Raw genomic sequence first — 27,224 nt, 5'->3', positions numbered from 1 at the left:
TGGTAGCCCTGCCTACACAATGAGACACACACAACATCAGCCTATCACCCTATGACTCTATGCACAGCCAGAGGTCCTGAGGTCACAAACATTCACAACCTTTGTCAACTTGAACACCACCTGGGACAAGGGCCGTCATTGGCTGACACATGGAAGTATTATACACGTCTGTCTGGCAGGAAAAGAGGCCTCTATGACTTACAGCCCATCTTAGACTGCACAATACAAAAGGTAGACTTGACATCGACACAGATGCTTTCAGATATTCAAAGCCTGGGGAATACATGTATTACCCTTGCATTAAACTTAATTCATAGCTCTCATTGAAAAGTAATTCATGTCTTTCCCAGTGGAGACAACTGTATGATTAGCATTACTGATGAAAAACTGTTGTGAACATTTTTTGTTTTGTGTCCTGTGCCTGTGTCTTTAAATGTCTTGGATTAAATGTTCTTGGCACGGTCAGTGTCTGAAAAATGACCGAACTGCAACAAATGTCTCTTTGTTCTCTCGCTAATCCTTCCTGGAGCCTGAAGTCTGTGTCTTTGAAAACATTCTTTATTTTTGGTCATGATCTATGTCTGTTCTGTGTGTTCTATTACACTATGTTCCACTAAATGCAGACAGAACCCTTGACAGAGAGGTGCTGTAATAAAAAATTGCTTGATCGTGTTCCTGGAGTTCATTTGTCTCTATTCTTCTATCCAAGCAGTAAATAAACACTAAACTCAACATGTCATATCATGGGGATGTGGCCAATGTCAATGTCATCGGATTGGAAGGATGGCAAGATATCCATGATTAGTAACAATGTCATGAACCATATAAGCCTACCAACGCAACACATAGAAAGCGTAACTAATTTTCTGCTAATTTCTTTGTCTAGAAATCATTTAGTGAGAGCACCAGGAGCTTGAGTGATGTCACTCCCATTGGTCAACTGTAGAACAATGCCTCCCTCAGGAGATAAAATGTTGTGTCCCTGACAGCAAGACAATGGGTCTCCTGGCCGCTCAGAGTGACAGCACACACACACACAAGACTCGTCTGATAGGTTCACGTCTCATCATGAGGGTGCCCACAGATAATATATTCACATTGCTAACATACAAGCTGCAGGCCACAGACCCACACGTTTCTGAGGCAACAATCCAGTTGCTGTTCCTACTGGAGCTCCTTATATGAAGACAGGGATATAAACCATGATGACTCAGACGGAGATGAGGACACACAGTGAAGAGGAAGCTTACAGTATAGATGCATAAGGACACAGAGATAAGACACATTGGGTATTTTGCAAAAACACATATGCACTCAAAATAATTGTGAATATATATATATAAAATTGAATATAGTATTATATTAATTTACATAACAAATGTTTATCATCATGAAGTATTCACATTAATTATGCCTTTACAAATAGGAATATTCTAGGATGGAGCACTGATGATACATTAGCCTACATTGGGTAAAACATAACTTGGTGAAGGAGAAGTTATCAAATAGCATTCCCATGACAACCAGACACAGGGGTATGACTGCTATGCAATTATATTATCAGCTGTATGTATCAGTTACTCTGGTATAGATGAGCTGGCAAAAATGTTGTAGGCCTATACTTTTTTCTGAGAGCTCTCTCAGGCCACCGGGTGAAATACCTCCGGGTGTTATTAGTACATAATGAGTACAGCACAGTAGCATTCAATGACCATAATAAACATCCGATTTCACTGTGATGTCATTGTCTTGGAGCAGCATTTCTATAAGCGGTAAATAATGTCCTCGTTCCAAGAAGGTTGTCGTCATTGCCACATCACCGACCTGGGGAATTCTGGTGGACCAATGCCCTCTCAAACATAGGCCTCACACACCCCATTGAATCCTCTTTCCTTTCAAATAGACCGACATAGCGGCGGAGACAGCGGGGTGTCCACCAAGGTGAAACCGCATATGTGGCTGTTTATTTGTCAGGCGATCTGATTCTCTCTCGCCGTTATTTACCAAGATTTTAAAAAACATAAAACGTTTATCCATTTAAATTTCCCCAAGTAGCCTAATGTATCGGCTACCACAGTGCCCATAGCTGTGGAATATGTTGCCTTTTGTTTTTCTTTTCGTTTTCTTATGAGAATATATGATTGAGAACAACGCTTAATACATTGTAGCCTAAGCCATTGCACATTGATTTCCATGCATGCATTAACTAATATGTGTGGTTAACATGACGTGCCAACCACACGAAACATCTGCTCCCTTGTGTTTACCTGCATACGGTGATGAGATTTTTTCGCTCCACGCCGACGCTCCGAGAAGATGCCTTTTTCGATGTCAAACCCATAGCCATTGCTTTTCGGACACAGCCGGATTCCATTCAGCGGCGGTACGGAGCCTTCCGATAACCCAGCACCACCAATACACCCTCCCTCCGCAGGCCTATGCCATATATTACGGTGTTCTCAGTTCTCCGCGAGAAGCTGATGCTTAATTAGTGGGCTCTACGTTGACGCACAACGATGGAGTTGTGCAGGGTGAATAGACAGAGAGTAGAATTGAAATACCCTCTGCACCAAGATACCCAATACATATGTTGATTTAGCCTACATAAAATATCCCATCATTTAATAATCCTACATTTTATCATAATGTTGCTTTGGTTTTATAATACTATAGAAAATGATGACTGACTATATAGGATATTATTTAGTTGCGCCACAACATATCTACAGATAATATGTAATAAAACTATGAGAAATTGGCATGAAATAAATGCAAATGTAGTCTACTTAATTGTATATGTTGTGCTGTAGATAATTGGCCACAAGGTGGAATACTGTGCCAAATGAAATGTGACTCCTCGACGCTAGAGGTCGCTCTAAAATCCTTACGTCACCATTTTTTTGTAAACAGAATGAAAGATGGCGGAGTCAACCTGTACTTTTCTATTTAAAAAATCTACCAAAAGATGCAACGCTCGGAAGAGAAAAGCCAGTGACAGCGACACAGGTGAGCCACAGTGTTTGAGTCCAGCTCAGTGTTGTTTCAAAAGCTAACCAAGACTGCATTGTGCATGAAAACAATGGCTATTAGTAATAGTCCTCGATCTAGCTATAGTGGCGAACTGACCTAGTTAGCTAGCATTTGAAGTGTATTTAGTAAGGCGTTAAGATTGGGCTAAGTAAAAACAAAACTACTGCCAACTATAAAACACCCAAGCCATGGAAATGATTGCAAGTGGCCGAGTACTGTAAACACTGAAATGTCCCACTCACATGGTGATGCTTGCCTCATTGTCAGATGGCAACAGTGACGAAGACAAGAATGCCGTCGTCAGAAAAGAAAAAAAGACGGGTTCAGCAAACCCTATGATTCAAAGGGTAACGTCGCATTACTGACTACAAACGAATCAGTCTTTATACGAAACATTTTTTATAGTGTGAAATCATTCTTCTCTTCTCCCCAGACAAAAAAAGTAGAGAGAGAGGTGTCATCTGCTGAAAGTGACGAGGAGAAAGAAAAAAAGAAAGTCACTGTCGCTTACAAGTCCACACGGTCAGCGGTGAGTTATTTTTAAAAATACCTCTACCCATTAATCTATGAATTAATCTATTAACAATGTTTTGTATTTATATCCTACCTGCCCCTTTATTGCTCAGCCCCATATAAAGCTATCAATCACGTCCTCCTCCCTTCGCTGTGTATAGAAACCAGAGGGGCCAGATGACATGGGAGCAACTGCAATCTATGAGCTGGACACAGCAAAGGACAATGATGCTCAGGCCATCTTTGAGAGGAGTCAGAAGATCCAGGAGGCAAGACATCTGTCTCTTGTTGGAGGAACTTTGTTTCCTTCGTGTATCTACATCTTAGTATTGTATAATTTGCATTCTTCCCCCAGTTTTATTGTAAATTGGGACAGCGTTGGTCCGCAAATGCTTAAAGGTTTCTATCCTCTCCCTCACCAGGAGCTGACCGGTAAAGAGGATGATAAGATCTACAGAGGAATGAACAACTACAAAAAGCACATCAAGCCCAAAGACTCCACCATGGGAAATGCATCCTCTGGCATGGTCAGGTGTGGATGCATGTTACGTGACAGAGTAAAGTTGAAATGTCTTGGGTTAAGTTTAAGTTGTTTTTGCATCATCACTATTTTCTCTCTCTTGTCAGGAAGGGTCCAATCAGGGCCCCAGAGCACCTGAGGGCCACAGTGAGGTGGGACTACCAGCCAGACATCTGTAAGGACTACAAAGAGACTGGCTTCTGTGGCTTTGGAGGTGAGTGGGACTTTGTTGGAAGGTTGCCTCCAATGTCCTCCTTTCCCAACTTGAATTAATCATCTGTGGAAGTCTCTGAAAGTCTTCTTTGTGTGTTTCTTTTCCCCGCTTAGACAGCTGCAAGTTCCTCCATGACCGCTCAGACTACAAACATGGCTGGCAGATTGAGAGGGAGCTGGATGAGGGGCGCTATGGGGCCAATGGTGAGTTCACAACAGGGGAGAAACACAGGGCTGTGTATATTTAAGATGAATCAGATTACAGAGTTGTGATACAGCTGTTCAGTAATGTGTGGTCTGTATGTAGATGATGAGAACTACGAGGTGAGCAGTGACGAGGAGGACATGCCCTTCAAATGCTTCATCTGCCGAGAGTCCTTCAAGAACCCCGTCATCACCAAGTAAGACAATGCTCCTTAAGAACTCCTTCACCATTAATTGTGTGTAGAGAAACTTCCAACTTCCAGCTAATCAAACCACTCATGTCTTGTCTCCCGCAGGTGTCAGCACTACTTCTGTGAGACCTGTGCTCTTCAGCACTACCGCAAGTCCCAGCGCTGCTATGTGTGTAACGTCCAGACCAACGGCGTCTTCAACCCAGCTAAAGGTGAGGATAATGCATCTCAATTACCATGGTCAGCATAGTGGTATGGCATGTACATTAGGTCTTGGATGGTCCCCCAAAGCATCCACTTTGAGCTAAGAAAACAAAACTAAAGCTACAGTTTGTTTTTGACCATGGAGCTTGTTGCCTGACTTGAGCTGAATTCCTGCTCTATCGTCCGCTACATACTTCAGTCTGAGACAGCAATCATTGAAGTCGTTTGTGGTGGTGTTGTACAAAACAAGGTCATCAGCAATTGGATAATCTCTAACCAATCAGAGAACCAACGACACATTTTCTAAATGTTGCTTTACCCATGTGTGTTCTGGCCCAACCATAGGTTTCTGGGACCAATCAGACAGGCTAGGATGTATTTCCATTCTAGAAATCTTGGAGGTACTCAGCTCCAGAAACTCATGTTCAATGGCGTGGCGTTTGGCCCGGAGCAAGGAGTTTTGGTAGACAGGCAAGAGCCTATGTACATCGGGTAAAGGACTAGTCTATAGTCAGTCAAATAGAAAAAGCTCACTGCTCGAATATTCAGGCCCGTGGCTGTAAGGCTATTGAGCTCCAGGCAGTAGCCCTAAGTGTTCTCTCTCTACAGAGCTGGCAGCCAAGATCGCCAAACACCAAGCCATGCTAGACCAGCCACCCTCTGAAGAAGATTAGCAACCTACTGTAAATACAGTACCTGTCCAATTTCATCAGTGTCTGTCTCTTTTATTGTATCAATGTCAAGCCTTCTGGAATAAAACTTGATTTTTAAATAGTTGACTGATTACTTACAATACAGTGAGAGCCCTGAGGTGAAAGGTATTTATTATCAAGTAAAATAGTTGAGACTCCCAACACTTTCCCTTCTTGAAAGCCAGACAAACTATCTGAAACAAGCACCATTGTAACATTCACTTTTTTTGCAGGACAAAAATGGCCAATAACAGGAAGGTTAATCAAATACATGGACCTCAGTTGGCACAGTCTAGTGTTAACTGAAGATAGCAAAGCAAGTTGAGGGTTTCAGGTAGAAACAGATTTTTTTTCTTCCCTCCAGTAAAACTGATGGTTCTGTATGAACAGCTGTGAGGAAATGAAAACACTGTCTGGTTCGTGATAGCCTTGGACAAACTTCTGGAATCTTCCATCTGTTGTGCTGGCTAGATGGCTGATTGGATCAACCCTTGGTAATGCGGTCAGTTCCTGGTCTTTAATGTCAACAGATGGCTCTAGATAGGGTCAAGTACAGCTCAGGAGTCTCCCTGCTCTACCTTTAATGGAACATCTCCATTGACAAGTGAAAGAGCGGACTGGACATACTCCCCCATACGGTTCTTCGACGGGTCCGGAGCTTTAGTCGAATTTGGAGAGATGTGTGCGTGAGAGGAATTGGGTGTCAGTCAGTGCAAAGGTCTGTCTGCTCATGCATCTTTTAGACTAGAGTGATAGCAAGGAGGTGAGATGGTAGCTGGCTTTTAAACCCAGTCAAAGGGAGGAGAAACTGCTTAGTTTGAATTATTTACATGGACCATTTAATAAGAACAAAGTGTAAATCCAGTCCGAAGTCTTCTCAGAGCATCTCCTGTTAACCTCTTGGTTACAACACACACCTCTTTCCTGTTCCTCTGTGGTCAGAAGTCCCAGTCATCCACATCCATGTGGCTGAGGCCAGATTCCAGGCTGGCCAGTCCAGAGGCAGCGTCCTGAGGCTGGGTACTCTCAAAGCCTGTGATGGGCGTTACGGGCCGGAATAGCTCAGGTAGAGCCTCCGATGGCCGACGCTTGATCTAGGGAAGAATGGAAATAAATCTCATTGGGATTCTAATAAAGTGTGTGACTGAATGAAGCCTTTATATGACTTAATGTTGTACATTGATGTTGAGGGGGGAGGAACTAGATCCTACTGACCTGTTTGAAGAAGGAATGACCAATGAGAGCACTGGCTGAGGGTCTGAGGGGGAAAATAAACAATTAAATGAGCTAAAATTCACAAGACGATCAATGTGAGGACCAGCAGCCTAGCTTGGCGTGGCTCACCTCTTCTCTGGGTCCCTCTGTAGACACAGCTCCACAAAAGCATGGAAGTGGGGAGAGAAGGTACGACTGTAGGGGTGGCTCCCCGAGGAGGAGGGCTCTCCGTTAGAGTGGTGGGCCCCTCCGGTGCTGGGGCCCTCACAGATCCCAGAGTCAGCTCCAGAGCGGGAGGGCTTCATGGTCAGCTCCTCTGGGGGGATGGTGGTGGTGTCCAACAGACAGGGGACGGTCCCGTTCAGCTTCTCCAGCAACATCTAAAGACAAGAGGACCACGAAGAGGAATGGAGAGAGATACCAGTCAATTGAGGAGCAGAATATAGATCTTTCAGAATAAAGATCGGGTGAGGGGTTGATCTGGCCACTAGTCACCTGTGTGGCTGGCATGTCTTTGAAGGGCACATGTCCATTGGCTAGCTCACAGGCTGTGATGCCAAGACTGTAGATGTCTGACCGGAAGTCGTATCCCTGCAGATTCTGACACACACCAGGGTTGACCGATAAACAAATTAAGATATTATAGTTTAAAAGCAAGGTATTGTATGTTAGCCAGGTGTGGTATGGAGTTACCTGCTGTAGCACCTCTGGGCTGAGCCAGGGAAGCACCTTGATGCTGTACTGGGGGAAGTCATGGACCACTCTGGCCCGCTGGCCGTGACGGATCAGACTGATGATGCTCCTCAGACCAGACATACACACCTGACCGTCTACCGAGATCAACACGTGGCTGGCCTTCACGCTCCTAAACACACAAAATTAGACGCCATGTCACAATCCTGCATGAAAAGTCCTGGGCTTGTGTGTACTTTGTACTTACCGGTGTACATAGCCCATGTGGTGGATGTAGTCCAGGGCTTTGAGCATGCCCAGTAGGATGTAGGCGATGGCCAGCTCATTCATCCCATCAGTGAAGTGGCTGCTGATCAGGTCTCTGGCTGACCCTAGGACATGTTAGACACTACATTAGTCAGAGAGAGAGCAGAGGACTGAATAGTAGGGTTAGGTAGAGACAAATTACATTAATGTGGGAATGGTAACTAGAGTCCTCCGGTCTACATTTAGCCTTTGACTACATTTGACTAGGACCAGAGTGGTGTAGTGTTACAGTCAGTGCTTTGTCTGTGAATCCTCACCATAGGCCATGAAGGGAGAGATGACCCACAGCTCGTTCTCTGCTATGAAGATGCTCCTGTAGGGCAGGATGCTGGAGTGGTGGAACAGCTTAGATACATGGAGCTCAGCCTGAGAGACAGAGATTAGACTGGGTTAGGTTTAAATGGACAGAGAGGGAGATTACATTGAGTTATGTAATAGATACAAATTAGACAGAGATGGGAGGTTGGATTACATAACAGGTGATGTCATAAAGCAAGGGATGAATGTATTCAGAGGGGAGGAGTGAAAGAGGGATGTAAAGGCAAGGATGATTTGACTGATGTCTGTCTGCCTGGCAGAGGCAAAGGGAAATGTGACAGATGGATGGTGACAGGTCCAGACCTGCAGGTAGTTGACCATTTCATTGGTGCAGGACTCCAGGTCAATCCGACGGATTGCTACGTGTTCCCCTGTGGGTCTGTATCTGGCAAGGTTGACGGTCATCAAGTCCTCCAGGCCTCGACCTAGCACAGCAAAACACACCAAATTAGACTAGAGACAGGCGCACAAACAATGTATTCAACAACAAACACACAAGCGCCTTGGCAGCCAAGTAACTGGGGTCGGAAGCCTGAGACTGACTGACCTATGATGGTCAGGAGCTCATAGGCGCTGCTGTCGGGGAGGAAGCTTCCCATGGTGTCCCGCCGTGGGACTGAGGTCAGGCTCTCGTGGCTGTCTTCATGGGCCTGGGGGGAAGAGGCGGCAGCAGGGAAGGAGTTTGCATTGGAAATGATAGCATATATCGGCCTTTAGTGTTGGGCATTACTTGTGGCATTGTGAGAGTGGCCTGCAAAGGCTTGGTCAGACGTAATGGTTGATGCTAAATCATATACAGTCAGACTACAGAACGAAGTGTGTACGAGCAGTACTTGTGGAACCTGAGTGGAGAACATTAACTTCAGGTTTGACTTCTGTTGGTGGCAAATTATAAGCAAGAAGCTACATCATTTATGAATCATGCCTTCTCCAAACCTCATTACACCATAGTGCTTGAAATATTAACACTCATGGTAAGACACATGCAGTGTGAGTACCCTAAAATAATAATATGAGTGTGTTCAGAGAGGAAGAGGCGAAGCAAGAGGTTGCACTCTCACCAAAATGTGTCCAAAATGAGCCCAATGTGTTTCTATGGGCTTATTTTGGACTTAAGCTCATTTCCTGCCTTTGGAACAATGACTCACATTGTTGGGCGGAGACGTGAGCATCTCGAGTATCATCTCAAAATATGAAAATAGGGATCCAATAAACAGTCTTTATAGACGCTCAGAAATTAAACTGTTTGACTGGAAAAAAATGTATGCAGGGCTCTATGCTACAAAAAAAAAGTTTTTACAAGGAGCACGTTAAAATGTAGGGGCACAATGAAAAATATTTGAGGTATTAATGACAACAATTACAAAAGCACTGGTGCTCCCAAATTAAAATTCCAGGTAATAGTAAAATATTTTGATGCATATGCGACCAAAATTGTACCACTGTAGAGCCCTGGTACGGGGCGTTGGCCTAAACTTACAATTGAAGTTTACATACACTTAGGTTGTAGTCATTAAAACTCATTTTTCAACCACTCCACTAATTTCTTGTTAACAAACTATAGTTTTGGCAAGTCGGTTAGGACATCTACTTTGTGCATGACACAAGTCATTTTTCCAACAATTGTTTACAGACAGATTATTTCACTGTATCACAATTCCAGTGGGTCAGAAGTTTACATACACTAAGTTGACTGTGCCTTTAAGCAGCTTGGAAAATTCCAGAAAATGATTTCATGGCTTTAGAAGCTTCTGATAGGCTAATTGACATCATTTGAGTCAATTGGAGGTGTACCTGTTGATGTATTTCAAGGCCTACCTTCAAACTCAGTGTCTCTATGCTTGACATCATGGGATCATCAAAAGATATCAGCCAAGACCTCAAAAAAAAAAAATGGATCCCTCCACAAGTCTGGTTCATCCTTGCGAACAATTTCCAAATGCCTGAAGGTACCATGTTCATCTGTACAAACAATAGTACGCAAGTATAAACACCATGGGACCGTCATACCGCTCAGGAAGGAGAAGCGTTCTGTCTCCTAGAGTTGAATGTACTTTGATGCAAGAAGTGCAAATCAATCCCAGAACAACAGCAAAGGACCTTGTGAAGATGCTGGAGGAAACAGGTACAAAAGTATCTATATCCATAATAAAACAAGTCCTATATCGACATAACCTGAAAGGCTGCTCAGCAAGGAAGAAGCCAGTGCTCCAAAACAGCCATAAAAAAAGCCAGACTACGGTTCGGTACATGGGGATAAAGATCATACTTTTTGGAGAAATGTCCTCTGGTCTGATGAAACAAAAATAGAACCGTTTGGCCATAATTAACATCGTTATGTTGAGGAAAAAGGCTTGCAAGCCAAAGAACACCATCCCAACTGTGAAGCACGGTATGGCAGCATCATGTTGTGGGGGTGCTTTGCTGCAGGAGGGACTGGTGCACTTCACAAAATAGATGGCATCATGAGGACGTAAAATTAAGTGGATATATTGAAGACATCAGTCAGGAAGTTAAAGCTTGGTTGCAAATGGGTTCCAAATGGACAATGACCCCAAGCATACTGCCAAAGTTGTGGCAAAATGGCTTAAGGACAAAGTCAAGGTATTGGAGTGGCCATCACAAAGCCCTGACCTCAACCCCATAGACAATGTGGGCAGAACTGAAAACGCGTGTGCGAGCAAAGAGGCCTACAAACCTGACTCAGTTACACCAGCTCTGTCAGGAGGAATGGGCCATAATTCACCCAACATATTGTGGATAGCTTGTGGAAGGCTACCCAAAACGTTTGACTCAAGCTAAACAATTTAAAGGCAATGCTACCAAATACTAACTGAATGCATGTAAACTTCTGAACCACTGGGAATGTGATGAAAGAAATAAGAACTGAAATAAAATCACTACTATTATTCTGACATTTCACATTCTTAAAATAAAGTGGTGATCCTAACTGAGCTAAGACAGGGAATTTTTACTAGGATTAAATGTCAGGAATTGTGTAAAACTGAGTTTAAATGTGTTTGGCTAAGGTGTATGTAAACTTCCGACTTCAACTGTATTAGGTTATTATTATTTTTAAATGCAGTAACAACTTAATAACCATTTATCTACCAATTTCCAGCCAGCATTGCGAGGTAGATGCCCATCACTTTAAATCACTCAGACGGGGTTGCCATGCATTGCCAAAAATGGAACACATGGAACTCTATCCATTCCATTCAACTCCAGTTCACAACCATTGGTGGATCCAGAGATTTCCACAACAGTGACACATTAGACATGAACAAATAACCAGTTGCTCATACCCTCCCACCACCCACCTACATGCCCTCTGCTTTCTAGTAAGGGAGAAGTACAGTGAACACAGGCAATAGACAAAGTGTCCACACTTAAACTACTTCACAAACATGAAACAGGCTTGGTCAAAATTAGTGAGGACTTTCAGTGAAGAACAACAGAAACCATAAATCAAATAGTAACACCATGTTAAGACCACGTTGAGGTTCCTAAGGGCCCATTAAGGCTGGCTTTACAGGGAGATTATCGGTCAGCTGAGACCAAACAGCCATTTTCCGTGACAGCTGTAAAAGACAAGTGCAGGTCAATTAAGCCAGGTAATTACAGATGACCCATCATTGCCCACTCTAAAAGACACAAACTGTGGTCAACTTTATGAATCAGGAAGGACTGTTTTGATCTCTGGAGCAACCGATGGAGCCATCAGGTAACACGTAGTATTAATGGGGTGATCCATCTGTCCACTTATAGTGATCACATCTTTTTTTCATCAGACTTGACAACCTCAGTTGCTCTCTCCTCCAACCCAACCATGTCTCATCAAGAGAACATCACTACTGTTAACTCCACCGATCTCCCAACTCCCCCAATAGGAAACCCTGGTGGGTGAAGTAGGATGGGCCTTAAAATACAAAGCACATACAGCATTGTGAATCAGATGCCCATGCACAAAAGCACACAGGGCTTGTGAATTCATTCACGTTGGCTCCACCCTCACACACAGGCAGATGGAACGATCGAGAGCAGTGACTGGAGTACCGCACTTACTTTCCTGTGAGAGTTTCCCTGAGCTTGCTCTGTGGTAGAGAAACCACATCAATGACAAACACAAAACACACACACAAAAGAAGGATCTGTGTTTAGAGCAGCTCAGGAACCATTAGGTACACTAAGTGTAAAGTATAGCATGTGGTGTTTGTTGCAGGACACGTATCAATGCTGCTAGCTGGCTCCCATAACAAGGAGGATTCAGTTTAGACTAATTAGATACCTCCAATGCATCTGTTAAATCAGTGAGGAATCTGAGGATTCAGTCTAGCGGGATTGAGTGATTATGCATTGCCATGGGAACCGGAAGCAACCAAAACCAAACTTAAAATCAAGCGTATGAACAAACACAGAACAATTATGCAATGTGAGCTGAGCGCACAGAAATATGAACATAATGCAAACCCTCCCCAGCAATTCAGTTCCTCTCTATGTAAACCGATTCTTCAACCACTGATAAATTGACAGTGTTTATGTTAGTCTAATAAGACCCACATACTGTAGAAACATCTCTTTGAACATGCCTCATCGCCACCACACTTGTTACCCTTAAAATATGATTTCCTTAATAAATATTTGACCTAGGTATCATGTCAACTTCGTATCTACTACAATGACCGACGGCGCAACAGAATATTAATCTGACATGCAGTATTCCGAGGCTGCATATTTTGCATTTATCAAGTCTGACAGACAAGGAGACATCACACTGGAACAAACTCTCTTCATGGCACACATGTAACATACAGTGAGACATTTGACACCTGCAGAACATTGAAGCAAGCAGTAGCTCTTGTGTCATCAATCTATTTCGGAGACAGAGGTATCCAGCCACATATTGCCAAAGAACCAATGCTGATTGAATTCCAGAAGGTTTAAATTGTATTATGCCAATTGTTTGTTAGAGTGTGTTGCCTTTTAAAAACAGTGCAATGCAATATCTTGTTTTGAAAGCAAAGCTGCACATAGGATAAAGCTAGCAGGTTCTGTATGAGGGTCGGGCAACTTCATAGCTGATGATAGGTCTTGTTTGTAAGCAGCAGTTGATTTGGGAAGCCTTTTTCAACATAACCTTTGACCTTACCTCCAAAAAACTCAAAATCCCTCAGGTTCTCCACACTCAATTTCTCTGAGACCCAACGCTGGGATTGAGAGAGGGAGAAAGAAAGAAACAGTGCAGATACCGCAGGTCAATCACTTCTCCAATAACTGATCATTGCTGTGACTCTGACTGGTAAGGATTCAGCACAAGTATTTGATATGTTTTCTAGACTGAGCTCTGACGTCAACAGGCAGGGGAGCGCTGACAGAGTTCACTCACCAGAAAAGACATGGATCTGTCGGTTGTGGCAGCTAGAACCGCTGAAACCCCATCCAGAAAAAAAAAATCACTCCAAAATAAATACTAAACACAGTAACAGAGGAAAGGAAACACGTTAACGTTACTTCGCTATGAACAAGACATGTAGCTAACTATAACCCACCTATTGCCTATAGAATCATTTAAGTTGTAATGTTTGAAAACCATTCCACAAATAGTATAATAGGTAGGCCCAAAAACATTTTATTAGCAGGACTACTAGCTAACGTTAGCTAGCTAAAGTAACATATGGCTATGTAAAAATAAATAAACTAACGTTAGCGTGGCTCTTTTTCATTACATTAAACAACACAGATTGGCTTGGTAGCTATATAAACCACGATAGCTAGTAACCTACCTGTATGTTAACTTGAAGAAATAGCTAGCTAATATCTGGTGAAGCGAGTTTGTTAGCTACCATTTTCAACAAACAACTATTATCGAAAAGGGGCGGTAACTAATGTCACATGTTTGCGTTGATTGGTTCGTTGTTGTGAGAAGCAATCCGTCGCGCGTAATCTACGTCTACACACAGTAATGACGCAAAACACTTTCGAGTCGCGCTGTGAGATTTGGCAGTGGTAAACAGATCTTTCTTGGTGGTGAAAACAGGTAAATAAACAGTACATGAAACCACGAGGTTAGTTTATAGTGTTTAACGTACACTAGATTTAACTGATTTTGCAAATATCCTTTGACAAGCCATATTTGCTCAGTCAATCATTTGTCACACACCCACTTCTTCGTCGTGCTGCTGCGGCCCTAGAGAAGCGTAGCATGCTAACGTTAGCAAGTTTAATTTAGCCAATTAATGAGATCCAAACATTAGCTAGACACAGATTAATGCGATATTTTATATCTTCATTTGCCAGAAGCCACAGATAATCTTTGACATCCCCCAGACAGTGATTTACGAGATGATTAGCATTTAGCAGACGTTTGTGGGTGACACACAAGGCCTGCGATGAATGGACTGGAATGCAACAGCAATCTACAACAGTCAAATACCAAATGTGATTATATTTATTTTCCCCTTACTTCTGTAGGACAGCTATGAACTGGAGCAAGGGTGGCCCAAGTGGTAAGCGAGGGTTCGGGTTTGGAGGATTTTCCCTTGGTGGTGGTGGTGGAGGAGGAGGAGGAGGAAAGAAAGAAGAACTGCGCGTGCCTCAGAAATCCCACACGTCCTTCGGAGGCGCAGGGACAGCTGGAGGTTATGGCAAGAACCAGCAACTCCCTGCATTCTACAAGATAGGAACAAAAAGAGCAAATTTTGATGAAGAAAATGCGTGAGTATAGATGTATTTTTCCTTTAGGGTTGGGTTTGGTGTGCTTCGTATGCTGTATGATCAACCAGTTATGCAGAATGTATTACATTGATTTCAATTACATTTGACTGGTGATAACTTTCCTAACCCATTTCCAGGTATTTTGAAGATGATGAAGAGGAGTCAAGCAGCACAGATTTGCCATATATCCCAGCTGAGAACTCCCCCACACGGCAACAATTCCAGTCTGGAGGGGGCTCAGACAGTGAGGATGATCCTCTGGATGCTTTCATGGCCCAAGTGGAGGTGAGTCATGGATTCCCCTCTTAGACCTGGATCATGTAGGACTTTACACATTTTCTCTGTAGTTTGTCTGTTTAAAATCTGGGGTTATTGTCACAGAGCTTTTGGGAAATATTGCAGAGGGTTTATTGTTCTCCCTCTTGGCTGCTCTAGGACCAAGCAGCTAAAGACATGAAGAAACTGGAGGAAAAAGAGAAGGAAAAGAAGGTTGAAAAGTAAGATCCCTTCAATTTCTACCCTTTAAGCTTAGGGCCTTGAAAATGACCTTGTCAATAATATAAGCAAAAATATTATTAGCAAAGGCCCTATTCAAGGCCACCAGGCAGGCAGGTGTAGTACATTCTTCCCATTCACCTGTGTATTGATTTGCACATATTTCTATGGTTATTAGTCAAGTGTCTCAATTATTAATCTATTCTCATCCCAAAACTCTAGCATGTTATTAAGATACTGTAGATATAAAGTTCCCACTTCAACTGCAACCATTCACCACTGTGGAGCAGAGATATGTCTCATTTGAAATAATCTGTCTTGCCATTCAATTACCTTAAATTTCCCCAGTTGGTCCATACTGTAGGTAACTCATCAAGCCTGCCTTGCATAGCGACTTTGTAGGGAGGGGATAAGCGTGACATTAGACAGGTTGTGGGGAATCATGGGTGAACAAACAAGTCGCAGGGAAGTTTTTTTTTTCTCCGCTTGTTTTTACAGGGGTATACGTGATGACATTGAAGAGGAAGATGAACAAGTAAGTGATCCATCCAACGTTCCTAATTTACTACTGATCAGAGAGCCTCCAGACCCCAACCTCCCCTCCTGACCCATCTATGGCCAAGTCTCACCACCTACCACATCTCTTGCTCTTTTTTTCTCTCTTTTACTCTATCGCTCTCTCACACTATGCTAACAAACCCAATTGCAGGTTGAATCCTTCGCCCTATCCTTCTTGGATATGTACATGCATACTTGTGGTGTCAATTATATATATCTCTTTTTTTTTATATACCCATGCCTAAACTAAGCATGTTGATTAATAGTTTATCATCTCTTTTCAAATATGCCATACTGTAATGAATGTTTACTATTAACTGTTGCTGTTCTTACTACTTTGTGAAGGGGGGTTATAAAATCTGACACTGTGATCAATTTCAGTCCAAATAACGCAAAGACTGGTTTAAAAAGACTGGTGTTAAAACATAAAATGGCTTAGACTATGACATTGATATGGGCGATCATCAGAGCATTTTGCCGTTGACTGTATTTGAATGTATATCCCCCGGTTATGAGAGTGGTAAGAGTGCCTGCATGAATGTGTGCTACATTAGGCGTTTAAGCTGACCCTGGTTGACTCATGCGGCTGTGCTCTGTGCAGGAAGCCTACTTCCGCTACATGGCAGAGAATCCCACAGCTGGGCTGACCGCAGAGGACGAGGATGAGAACATAGACTATGACAGTGATGGGAATCCCATTGCCCCCACCACAAAGAAGATCATCATGCCCCTGCCCCCGATGGACCACTCTGAGGTAACAGCTGCATACTGCACCTATCTGAGCCAAGAGGCAGGAAGTTATGTTATCTTGTCAATTTGATTTTTTATTTTATTTTAGTGTCTGAGGTCATACATTTATGTCATCCCCTTATAGATTGACTACCCACCTTTTGAGAGGAACTTCTACAACGAGCATGAGGAGCTTCTCAGCCTGACAGGCACAGAGGTGTTTGAGCTGAGACACAAACTCAACCTGCGGGTAAGTGTCCGGAGAAGGACACGCACACATACAACCACATCTAAACCCAACCACACAATCCTAGCCAACATACCACTTACAGACAACTGTTGTATGATCCCATTGTCTCTTTAACCGAAAGCCTTATCTATTTATTTTGCTTCATTGACTTTGGCAGGTGTCTGGTGCCGCCCCTCCTAAACTCTCCACCAGCTTCGCCCACTTTGGGTTTGACGAGCAGCTGATGCATATAATCCGCAAGTCGGAGTACACTCAGCCAACACCTATTCAGTGCCAGGTACCTAAGCAGGTCTTTTTTTATTGGTGCTTTCATATTGCTTTAGTAGCAAATAGGCCTCACCTGTATTTTCTTCCCCATCTGTCCTGTAGGGAGTTCCCATTGCCCTGAGTGGGCGTGACATGATTGGCATTGCGAAAACTGGTAGTGGCAAGACTGCAGCCTTCATCTGGCCCATGCTAGTTCACATCATGGACCAGAAGGAACTGGAGACTGGAGAGGGGCCCATCGCAGTCATCGTGTGCCCCACCAGGGAGCTCTGTCAGCAGGTAAGACAGCCAGGGAGAGATGGGTCAGGAACAAAACATTTCCATGACAAAAAGTTGATTGGGCCCCTGAAAATGATGGTTGTGCTTCCTAGATCCACGCGGAGTGTAAGCGTTTTGGGAAAGCCTACTCCCTGCGCTCGGTGGCGGTGTATGGAGGAGGCAGCATGTGGGAGCAGGCCAAGGCTCTTCAGGAGGGGGCAGAGATAGTTGTGTGCACCCCGGTAAGAGCTCTAGTTGACAATCACTGTGGTAGACTGTGTTTAGTCTTTATGTATTGGAGGAAAAAATCCTCTGAGGTCATTTCACTTATTGGGTTGTGGATGTTGTTCTTCACACAGGGTCGTCTGATTGACCATGTGAAAAAGAAGGCCACCTCTCTGCAGAGAGTGACATACCTGGTGTTTGATGAGGCAGATAGAATGTTTGATATGGGCTTTGGTAAGTTGGCTTTCCCTTCTTTCTTTTGTTCCCAATGACCACTAGGCCCACAAGATTGTTCACTGAAGATGGTTTGACACCTATTTATATCATATACTTTTGGAAACTTTTTTCAGAGTATCAAGTGAGATCCATTGCCAGCCATGTCCGACCTGATCGACAGAGTAAGTGTGTGTATGTGTGCATGTACACTTGTTAGAGGCTTTAGACAAGACTTCCCCGTCCTATGAACCTTAACGTTACTCCTGTCTTCACAGCTCTTCTGTTCAGCGCCACCTTCCGTAAGAAGATTGAGAGGCTGGCTAGAGATATCCTGGTGGACCCCATCCGCGTGGTGCAGGGAGACATCGGGGAGGTCAGACCCGTGGCTCTTCTAACACCCTCTGATTGCCACATCTATCATTTATTTAAAGTTCTACAGTGCCAGAACAGTCAACCAGCTGGCGGCAGAACATTTTCTGGAGTTTAGTCATCTAATGCTCTTCAATCCTCCATCCTTCCTCCCCAGGCCAATGAGGATGTGACCCAGGTAGTGGAGATCATGCCCAGTGGGGTGGAGAAGTGGGGCTGGCTGACCCGCCGCCTGGTGGAGTTTACCTCCTCTGGCTCTGTACTTATCTTCGTCACCAAGAAGGCCAACTGTGAAGAGCTGGCCACCAACCTGACCCAGGAGGGCCACAGCCTGGGCCTGCTGCACGGAGACATGGACCAGAGTGAGAGGAACAAGGTCATCGCTGACTTCAAGAAGAAGAGTCTGCCCGTGCTGGTGGCCACCGACGTGGCAGGTGAGGTGGGGGTGGGCTGCAGACGAGGGGGTGGGGAACGTTCCAATCATCAGAGATCTGTGTATGATTACACAGACACTGACAATGATTTGATTGTTTTTGCCTGAATTCCAGTGCTCCTACATACTTCATTCTATCATTCACTCCTTCTTTGTCATTTCCTCCCTAGCCCGTGGTCTTGATATCCCTTCAATACGCACAGTAGTGAACTATGACGTGGCTCGGGACATCGACACACACACACACCGAATTGGCCGAACTGGTCGTGCTGGAGAAAAGGGTGTTGCCTACACACTTCTCACCAGTAAAGACACATCATTTGCAGGAGACCTTGTGCGTAACCTGGAAGGAGCCAATCAAAGCGTCTCTAAGGAGCTGATGGACTTGGCAATGCAGGTAAGCCATTCTACATGTCCCTGACTGATCATTGAGGACAGTTATGGAAAGGTTCATTTTATATGATGTCTTTACTGATCTCCTTTGATGTATTCCTCTCAGAATCCCTGGTTCAGGAAATCACGCTTCAAGGGCGGCAAAGGGAAGAAGCTAAACATTGGAGGAGGTGGTCTGGGCTACAGAGAGAGGCCAGGATTGGGAGCTGAAAGTTCTGTGAGTTGGCCATGTCTATTTGTAACATAAGTTGTGTTATTTGTAGTGTTTTATCTTGTTGGTAGAGCAGTGGCATAATAGTGTAATTGTTGACATTTTGTTGTTTCTCCAGGGGCGTAGTGGTGGTGCTGCCATGGGTAACTATGAGGGCTACAGCAAGCCTACCGGAGCCATGGGAGACCGCATGTCAGCAATGAAGTCAGCCTTCCAGGTAATTAAACTGTCACTCACTATCTATTCTGTCAGGTTTAAATTATCCCCTTTTCTCATTATTTCTGTACGTCTAGAAGTCCCTCTTTAATCGTTGTCTATTTTTCCCCAGTCTCAGTATAAGAACCACTTTGTGGCGGCGTCTGGCATGGTTCCTAAACTCACCACCAAGTCCAGTAGCTCTTCAGGCTGGACCAGCGCTGGAAGTCTGAGCTCCGTCCCCACCGGGGCCCCTGAGGGCCCAGACCGGCCCCGTGGGCCCCCCTCCTTAGCCATGGCCCCTCCAGCAGCCCTCAGCATGGGCACCAAGATGGCAGGCTTCACCAGCGCTGGCTCCCTGAGCTCTGTGTCAGACAGCCAGGCCACTGCTCCTCAGGGGAATACCGCCCCACCCTCACCCAGGGAAGGGCCCCGTGACAGACATGGTGATGACAGGAGTCGCCATGGAGATGGCCACTATCGTGACAGGAGAGACAGGAGCGAGCGGCACAGTGGCGGGGGAGAGCGGGACCGCTACGGGGAGCGGGACCGCCACGCAGACCGTGACAGATACGGGGACAAGGATCGCCATGGCAGCAGTGGGCGCCATGGCGATAGTCGTAATGGAGAGGGAAGTAGAAGGGAGCGAGACGATTGTAGAGGTGACAGGGAGAGTGGAGACAGGGCAGGGAGTGAAGGAAGGGGGGACAGAGCTGAGGGGAAAGGAGACCGAGAGGAAGACAGCTTTGCAGTCCCAGATCCACCAAAACGCAAAAAGAGTAGGTGGGACAACTAAAGCACAAAACACATCACCTGTAAAGCAACCAACCAACTGTTCTTAGATGAGCATGCCTAGTCTGTAGATGCACAGCTGGTCATTTCAGCTGAAACATGCACAGAATTTCAAGGGTTAATGTGTGAACCGACCCTACTGTGCGGTCTAAATGCAAGGGGAAAGATATGCTATCCTGCATTGGTTGGGGATTCAGAAACATGGCTCCTGATTGTCAGCTTGTCTGAAGGAGTGTTGAGATTTTGGATAAAGTTCCACTCTACTGTGCATGGAGAAAAATCTACTGTAAATATACCATCCAGAAAATCTGTTATGCAGTCCTGAAGCCACAGAAAACACCTGTGATTTGAGATGTCTGTTGTATTCTTACGTCCTTTCTCACTGGACACCCCCCTGTCGTTCTAGTTTAACTCTTAGCCCTGAGTAACCCAATAGCCCTATTGGACTAAATGTGAGTGTATATTATCAACCCACGTTAATGACAGATCTCCTTTTTTATTATAAGTGTACTACTTCCTGTGAATCCATCTGTGTTTGTGAACTTTGCAGCTTGTATTCACTTCTTAGTAAAGTGCCTCTGTGTCACTTAGGTGTTTTTTATGCTTTTGAAAGTGGAGTGTATGTAAAAATGTATTTGTTAATTTTTGTGTGAGGCTACGCTTGAGTTCATTCACAGGAGGATGTCAAGTATTTTTGATTAAAAGAAAATGGCTTTGGCAGTTTATTTTGTGTGTCTATAGTTTCCTTATCTGTTTGTAATTTGTCAATGGCAGTTCTATAAGTGTGCATTCTAAACTTAGCTGCAGCTGACACAGCACTTCTGAACTGTAATAAACAAATTCACTTGGTCCCACATTTGTCACCACTCACTACGTTTTGACACCTGATATTGTAGAAGTGGTTATATACTAGTGAAAAACTGAACTCTCAAACGCCATAACATTCTATTTCAAAAGCTTCCCATTTGGAATTGGCTTCTGTCTTGAAAATGACTAATCTTAGGCATGATAATACCTGTGAGATTCTCTGTTATATCTGTAATTTGCACACAAGATGTGACATGAACAGCTGTCAATTCTGAGGATATAATTGGCAATTCCTTTTTGTATTTAACCCTTGATGCCTTTTTGTTCCTCGGTGTATATGTAACTTCCATAGACAATAGGGTTAAGACTGAGTAGATACATGTGAAAAAACAATGGTCTAATTTTTGTTAATAAAATCATGTGGTTTTTAGTTGTGTCTTTTTGGGTGGTTTGTAGGGTACCTTTTTAGAAGGTATCCAGAGCCAACCACAACTCTGGGTGTGTCTCTTTCCTCACACATGGAGAATCTCAATTGCAATCTCCTTGTATCCGCTCTCCTTCTCCAATCGCCACCTCCTCAAAACCCATTGAATGTGAAATCCAGAGGTCCCTCCCCTCTGATCTTCTCTTCCAATGGGTTTTGAGGAAGAGGGAGGGAGGGTGTGAGGAGTATACAATTGAGAAAAGGCCATGTTCTTCTGATTGACCATGTGAGAAAGAATGCCACCACCCGGAAGAGAGTGGTATCCCTGGTGTTTTAGCTAGCAGATCCGACCCACTTGCTTATAGCTCAATTAGAGTAGGACAGGCCTCCTGTTTAGATTAACACACTGTGCTGGTTACTGGTGTTTGTGAGGCTGATCCCATGTTTGATATGGGCTTTGGTAAGTTGACTGGCTTTACTTTACCAAAGACTGGACTGTATTTTGTCACCTATTTATATATTCTTTTGGTATCCTTTTTCAGAGTATCAAGTGAGGTCCAACACCTGCCATGTCCAGCCTGATCGACAGAGTAAGTGTGTGCCTGTGTAAGGAAGAATCTTAATTGCATACTCCTCGCGTCCCCTCCTCTTCGGTGGGGTTTAACGGCAGTTGGCATCCAATATGTTTCCTTACCGTCCCCAACTGGACTATAGTATAAATCCATTATACTTTGTGATAGAAAATACTGAATCAAATAAAAACACCCTTCAACTAACCCCACACTCATTAAAAACGCACTAGCACATTCCACTACTTTGACCCTATCTGCTCCTACACCATGCCAACGGCCTGAGAGGACGGGACACCACCATTCAACACACACTGTAACTCTTCTGAAGTCAAATCTCATACAACTAAATACTTCTCTGCAGTTGCTACCAGAACATCTATTTTTTGTTACTGAAGTATATATCACTTGTTGGTCTATCCCTCTTTGCTGGCACAGATATACTACTCACAGGGATCCTGCAAGGATCCCTCACCCTTGACCCATCCTCCTCTACTTTCTTCACAGCCACAGCGTATTACACCTTCTACACCACTCTGACTCTGGCCTCCTCAACCTGCCTCTCTCGCACCGGACACTTCCGATCCCTAGCAACATGGGCACCCCTACAGTTGCACACACAACTTTTTCCACAGAATCTACACAATCCTCTATCTCTTGCCCTCCTGCACACTTCCCACATCTTGGAATCTCCCTCCTACACACTGGTGTGACATGACAATAAATGTGGCACCTGAAACACTGCAGTGGATTTGGCACGAAAGCTCTAACAGGATAACAGATATATCGTAACATGACTTTGGCAGGTAAAGACTGATTCAAAAGGACAGACTGTGACACCTCTGTTTTCGCCTCCCCGAAACCCATTAGAAGAGGTCAGAGAGGAGGGACCCTTTGCTTTCTCATCCAATGGGTTTTGAGGAGAGAGGACTCGTGGACTATGCAATTGAGATTCTCCTTATGTGCCCATGTACACTTGTTAAAGCTACAGGGTGCATTTACACAGGCAGCTCCATTCAGATTTTTTTTCTCTCACAAATTGGTCTTTTGTCCAATCAGATCAGCAATGAAAAAGATCTGTGAAAATATTTGATTGGTGATTGGTTAAGAGACCAATTAATGCAAAAAATATCACAATTGGGCTGCCTGTCTAAACGCAGCCTTAGTGTACAAAACCCCTCCTACCTGGAGGGGAGTCTGCTACTTATTGGTCGCCACACACCTCAGTCAATGTAATACACCAAATCACGTCCACCTAAAAGAGGCGGGACTACCTCTTTAAATATACACACCTGCAATAACTAGCCCCTTTCAAACCAAACCAGCATGGAACACTTACCCATAAATGAAGCCATAAAGACCAAGCCTGTTTTACTACCATCTCCCTGTTTTCTTGAAGACCTACCCATTGTGTTAACTCCCACCCAGCCGAATCAGACTTTAAGCTATTTTGCATGATGCCAAATCCTGGGATGGTAACACAATGGAGGGAGTGTAGCAGCATCCCAAGCAGCCACCCCGGCCTACCAAGTGGCCAATAAAGCATCCTACCAAGAGCCGTACCATATGGTCTACTAAATGACCTGCCAACCGGCTACCTGCAGGCTCCCTGCTACCCCCTCCACAGGCTACCAGCTACACCCCGCCAAGGTGCTCTCCTTCTAGTGGTCAGTGTACCAAACCTCCCAGAGCGCTCCTTCTCCAGCTAGTCGCAGCCTACAGTACATTCAGAAAGTATTCATATTCCTTGACCTATTCCACATTTTCTTGTTATTCAAAATAGGTGAGGCGGGCCGGGCGCAGTGCACGCTAACCAAGGTTGCCAGGTGCACAGTGTTTCCTCCGACACATTGGTGCGTCTGGCTTCCAGGTTGGATAGCGCTGTGTCAAGAAGCAGTGCGGCTTGGTTGGGTTGAGTATCGGAGGACGCATGACTTTCAACCTTCGTCTCTCCCGAGCCCGTACGGGAGTTGTAACGATGAGACAAGATAGTAGCTACTAAAAAAACAATATTGGGGAGAAAAAGGGGTAAAAAAAAAACAATTAAAAAAAGAGATCATAGTATTTGAGATGACTGCACAACCATCAAGATTAATTGTCAGATCCAAAAGAAGATCTCTTTGTTTCTTGGGACCGAGAACTAGCATCTCTGTTTTGTCCAAATTTAAAAGGAGAACATTTGTCGCCGTCCACTTCCTTATGTATGAAAAACACAGGCTTCCAGGGTGGGTAATTTTTGGGCTTCGCCATGTTTCATCGAAATTTGATGCTGTGTCGTCCGCAAAGCAGTGACAGTTGACATTGTTTCCAAATTACATCACCAGGAGGTAAAATAATAGTGGACCTAAAACGGAACCTTGGGGAACACCGAAATGTACTGTTGATTTGTCAGAAGACAAACCATCCACAGAGACAAACTGACATCTTTCCAACAGATAAGATCTAAACCAGGTCAGAACTTGTCCGCGTAGACCAAATTGGGTTTCCAATCTCTCCAAAAGAACGTGGTGATCGATGGTATCAAAATCAGCACTAAGGTCTAGGAGCACGAGGACCGATGCAGAGCCTTGGTCTGACACCATTAAAAGGTCATTTACCACCTTCACGAGTGCAGTCTCAGTGCTATGATGGGGTCTAAAACCAGACTGAAGTGTTTCATATACATTGTTTGTCTTCAGGAAGGCAGTGAGTTGCTGCGCAACAGCTTTTTCTAACATTTTTGAGAGGAATGGGAGATTTGATTAGGCCAATCGTTTTTTATATTTTCTGGGTCAAGGTTTGGCTTTTTCAAGAGGCTTTATTATGGCCACTTTTAGTGAGTTTGGTACATATCCGGTGGATAGAGAGCCGATTATTATATTCAACATAGGAGGGTCAAGCAAAGGAAGCAGCTCTTTCAGTAGTTTAGTTGGAATAGGGTCCAGTATGCAGCTTGAAGGTTTAAGAGGCCAAGAATATTTTCATCAGAGTCAAGTGTAAAGAGAGATAGAATTAAAAAACTTGAGTGTCTCTCTTGATCATAGGTCCTGGCAGTGTTGTGCAGACTCGGGACAACTGAGCTTTGGAGAAATACACAGATTTAAAGAGGAGTCTAATGATCATGACCTTTTCGTCAAAGAAGTGTGCTCTTCAAGGTTGAATCGTGGTTTCAACTGTACCGAGCAGATGCTAGACCGTGTGTTTGGTGTTGTGTGGGTGAGCGGTTTGCTGATTTCAACGTTGTGAACAGAGTGCCCCATAGTGGTGGTGTGGATATGGTATGGGCAGGCATAAACTATGGACAATCTATGGATTTCCAGTTATGTGAAATCCATAGATTAGGGCCTAATTAATGTATTTCTATTAACTGATATCCTTATGAACTGTAACTCAGTAAAATCTTTTAAATTGTTGCATATTGTGTTTATTTTTGTTCAGTGTATATCAAAAATGTAAACTAATTTTGGCCAAGGGATCCATGGAATAAATTTAGAGGGTGTAATACAATGTAATATTATTAATTTACAATGTATGTTCTTAACCCTGGGCAACATGGGCCTGGGTGGCTCACAGGAATATTGGTATCCACAGTTGTCCACCAATTATACATTTTTCAACTCAATACTTGTATTCCCCCTTCCATTTTCTTTTTACATGAATGCACTGTAATTTTAGCTCTAAAACTTAAGTTCTCTCTCTTGCAGGATATTTGCTTTAACTGCAACAACAACTAAATCTCTTTGCCACATGACAATCTGTAGAATTTCAGGAAATGATCTTAAACTGATAAATGTTCTCTCCGATGCCAAGAGATGGGCCTTTCAAATCTTCCTTCCTTGGGCCTGAGACTTGCGTTGTCTGGCCATTCACTGCCCGAAGTCATAGTAAAACTCCTTGTATGCTACACACACAACATCTCTGATCTGAAGCCTTACATACAATCTATCTGATACTCATCGAGCCAATATCAATGTGTTACATGCAATACTATTGCAGGCATTGCCATAGACCTGCAAGGTCTTCAGATTGAGTCGCCTCAAAAACAATTAGTTAGCGCGTACAGTATGTCTGATACTGAAAGTAATGTGTGTACAGGCCACTGGGCTCTGGTATAAAACACGGTAAATTATCCCACACCACCACCAACAACCATAATGTAATCCCAATAACCCCCCACTAGATGGTAGGTGTTTTCCAGTCTCAAGAGTAACAACCCCAACCCTTTTCTTTCAGTACAGAATAGCCCATACACCATCCCCCACTTAGACCCACAAACCCTTCTACTTCTAGTGTGATGAAGGCCTCTCAACATCTGTTTTCAATAACTGGACTCTGGGTCACCCTTGACACTACACAAAACGCACTTACATGGACCTAACAGTTAATGAAGACATCAGCAGTAAACAACACAGCCATTTCACACTTAACTCTTTAGTCTTTTTTTTTTATTACCATACACAACCAATTGCTCTCATTATATTTTAAGCGCTACTATTATCATGTTCAACTTTTGCATGTATGTCATATTTAAACAAAGGTTCCCATCACAAAGCTAACTGTTGGCAAGACTAGGCATAACAGACTTGTGCTGTGAATGTTAGTTAAACTGAGCAGGAATTAAGGGTTGAGGGTGCTATTCTTCGAGCTGTTACAAATTATTTGAATTCGGCAGGATTTCTCAGCCTCTTAAATGTGGAACTTGTTCTATGCTGGGCCAAAGAGTGGTTCATACCTACCTACCCAGACATAAACCTCAGTCACTGAACTTTGGACAGGAATGTGCTGAGACTTGTTACATGTACAGTGCACTTTGGGTTCTTTGTCATCTGCAGCACACAACACATAAGTGGCAGTACAGTCAGACTGTGTAGATGAGAGTCGAAAGGTGTTTCCCCCATGTACTACTTTTATTGATTTGTTAATATATTTTTTAAAGAGTCGAAAGGTGCTTTTTTTTCACCCTGTCAGCAAAAGAGATGACATTAGTTGTGATGTATGCATATTCATGTGTGTTAGTTTCTTTTTTTAAATTTTAAACCTAGGAATGATCTACACTGTTAATATTTTTTGGGATTATCTTTTTCTTAAGAATGACCGTTTAAGTAGAGGGAGGTGGTGTAAAAGAACGGGGTGGGGTGAAGGGGAGAGAGCCGGGTGAAGGGGAGAGAGCCGGGTGAAGGGGAGAGAGCCGGGGGGTGACTGGAACCAATAGCGTGCAACATCCTGCTAATATAAAGAACA

The 27,224-nt window shown here is 43.8% G+C and overlaps 4 protein-coding genes across 11 annotated transcripts in view; 2 read left to right on the top strand and 2 right to left on the bottom strand.

Annotated features, from left to right (window-relative positions):
• Nucleotides 1-2,581, bottom strand: part of LOC112259014 (RUN domain-containing protein 3A) — a 14,821-nt gene extending 12,240 nt beyond the window's left edge. Inside the window, exon 1 of the mRNA XM_024433759.2 lies at nt 2,268-2,581. Coding sequence (XP_024289527.1) covers nt 2,268-2,374 — 107 coding nt within the window. The 5' untranslated portion in view covers nt 2,375-2,581. The remainder of the gene's footprint in view (nt 1-2,267) is intronic.
• Nucleotides 2,582-2,863: 282 nt separating this feature from the next.
• On the top strand, nt 2,864-5,647 carry LOC112259023 (E3 ubiquitin-protein ligase RNF113A). Its single transcript, XM_024433782.2, has 10 exons — nt 2,864-3,006; nt 3,298-3,377; nt 3,464-3,559; nt 3,705-3,812; nt 3,966-4,075; nt 4,171-4,277; nt 4,391-4,480; nt 4,584-4,677; nt 4,777-4,883; nt 5,485-5,647. Exons 1-10 carry the CDS (start codon nt 2,919-2,921, stop codon nt 5,547-5,549), a joined length of 945 nt encoding a protein of 314 aa, XP_024289550.2. The 5' UTR covers nt 2,864-2,918; the 3' UTR covers nt 5,550-5,647.
• Nucleotides 5,648-5,682: 35 nt separating this feature from the next.
• On the bottom strand, nt 5,683-14,670 carry LOC112259263 (STE20-related kinase adapter protein alpha-like). Of its 8 annotated transcripts, none has more exons than XM_042327826.1 (13): nt 14,563-14,670; nt 13,486-13,526; nt 13,249-13,306; nt 12,165-12,193; nt 8,647-8,749; nt 8,403-8,524; nt 8,039-8,147; nt 7,723-7,846; nt 7,476-7,647; nt 7,278-7,382; nt 6,912-7,162; nt 6,783-6,825; nt 5,683-6,661 (listed from the first exon to the last, which is right to left on the bottom strand). In XM_042327826.1, exons 2-13 carry the CDS (start codon nt 13,495-13,497, stop codon nt 6,506-6,508), a joined length of 1,284 nt encoding a protein of 427 aa, XP_042183760.1. In that variant the 5' UTR covers nt 13,498-13,526; nt 14,563-14,670; the 3' UTR covers nt 5,683-6,505. The 8 variants fall into 8 exon arrangements, with proteins under 8 accessions (XP_042183760.1, XP_042183759.1, XP_042183758.1 ...); XM_042327825.1 differs by lacking the exon at nt 14,563-14,670 and adding an exon at nt 13,883-14,002; XM_042327824.1 differs by lacking the exon at nt 14,563-14,670 and adding an exon at nt 13,883-13,981 and having other exon boundaries at nt 13,486-13,569.
• LOC112259262 (ATP-dependent RNA helicase DDX42) lies at nt 14,578-20,929 on the top strand. Its single transcript, XM_042327823.1, has 17 exons — nt 14,578-14,813; nt 14,951-15,098; nt 15,249-15,310; nt 15,807-15,843; nt 16,468-16,620; nt 16,741-16,845; nt 17,003-17,122; nt 17,215-17,391; nt 17,484-17,612; nt 17,730-17,829; nt 17,946-17,993; nt 18,087-18,184; nt 18,338-18,614; nt 18,784-19,010; nt 19,113-19,223; nt 19,336-19,434; nt 19,546-20,929. Exons 1-17 carry the CDS (start codon nt 14,578-14,580, stop codon nt 20,206-20,208), a joined length of 2,790 nt encoding a protein of 929 aa, XP_042183757.1. The 3' UTR covers nt 20,209-20,929.
• Nucleotides 20,930-27,224: the final 6,295 nt, after the last annotated feature.

Source organism: Oncorhynchus tshawytscha, linkage group LG09 (genome assembly GCF_018296145.1).
Source record: "Oncorhynchus tshawytscha isolate Ot180627B linkage group LG09, Otsh_v2.0, whole genome shotgun sequence".
Lineage (NCBI taxonomy): Eukaryota > Metazoa > Chordata > Actinopteri > Salmoniformes > Salmonidae > Oncorhynchus > Oncorhynchus tshawytscha.
The sequence above is the reverse complement of the archived record's forward strand: the minus strand, read 5'-3'. Positions and strand labels throughout refer to the sequence as shown.

Coding starts and splice junctions, on each gene's coding strand:
- LOC112259023 (XM_024433782.2), top strand. CDS start 2,919: ATGGCGGAGTCAACCTGTACTTTTCTATTTAAAAAATCTACCAAAAGA. Junction 3,560..3,704: donor ACAAGTCCACACGGTCAGCG/GTGAGTTATTTT, acceptor CGCTGTGTATAG/AAACCAGAGGGGCCAGATGA. Junction 3,813..3,965: donor GGAGTCAGAAGATCCAGGAG/GCAAGACATCTG, acceptor CTCCCTCACCAG/GAGCTGACCGGTAAAGAGGA.
- LOC112259263 (XM_042327826.1), bottom strand. Junction 7,847..8,038: donor CTCTCCCTTCATGGCCTATG/GTGAGGATTCAC, acceptor AACATGTCCTAG/GGTCAGCCAGAGACCTGATC. Junction 7,648..7,722: donor CACATGGGCTATGTACACCG/GTAAGTACAAAG, acceptor TTGTGTGTTTAG/GAGCGTGAAGGCCAGCCACG.
- LOC112259262 (XM_042327823.1), top strand. CDS start 14,578: ATGAACTGGAGCAAGGGTGGCCCAAGTGGTAAGCGAGGGTTCGGGTTT. Junction 15,099..15,248: donor CTTTCATGGCCCAAGTGGAG/GTGAGTCATGGA, acceptor TGGCTGCTCTAG/GACCAAGCAGCTAAAGACAT. Junction 19,011..19,112: donor TGATGGACTTGGCAATGCAG/GTAAGCCATTCT, acceptor TATTCCTCTCAG/AATCCCTGGTTCAGGAAATC.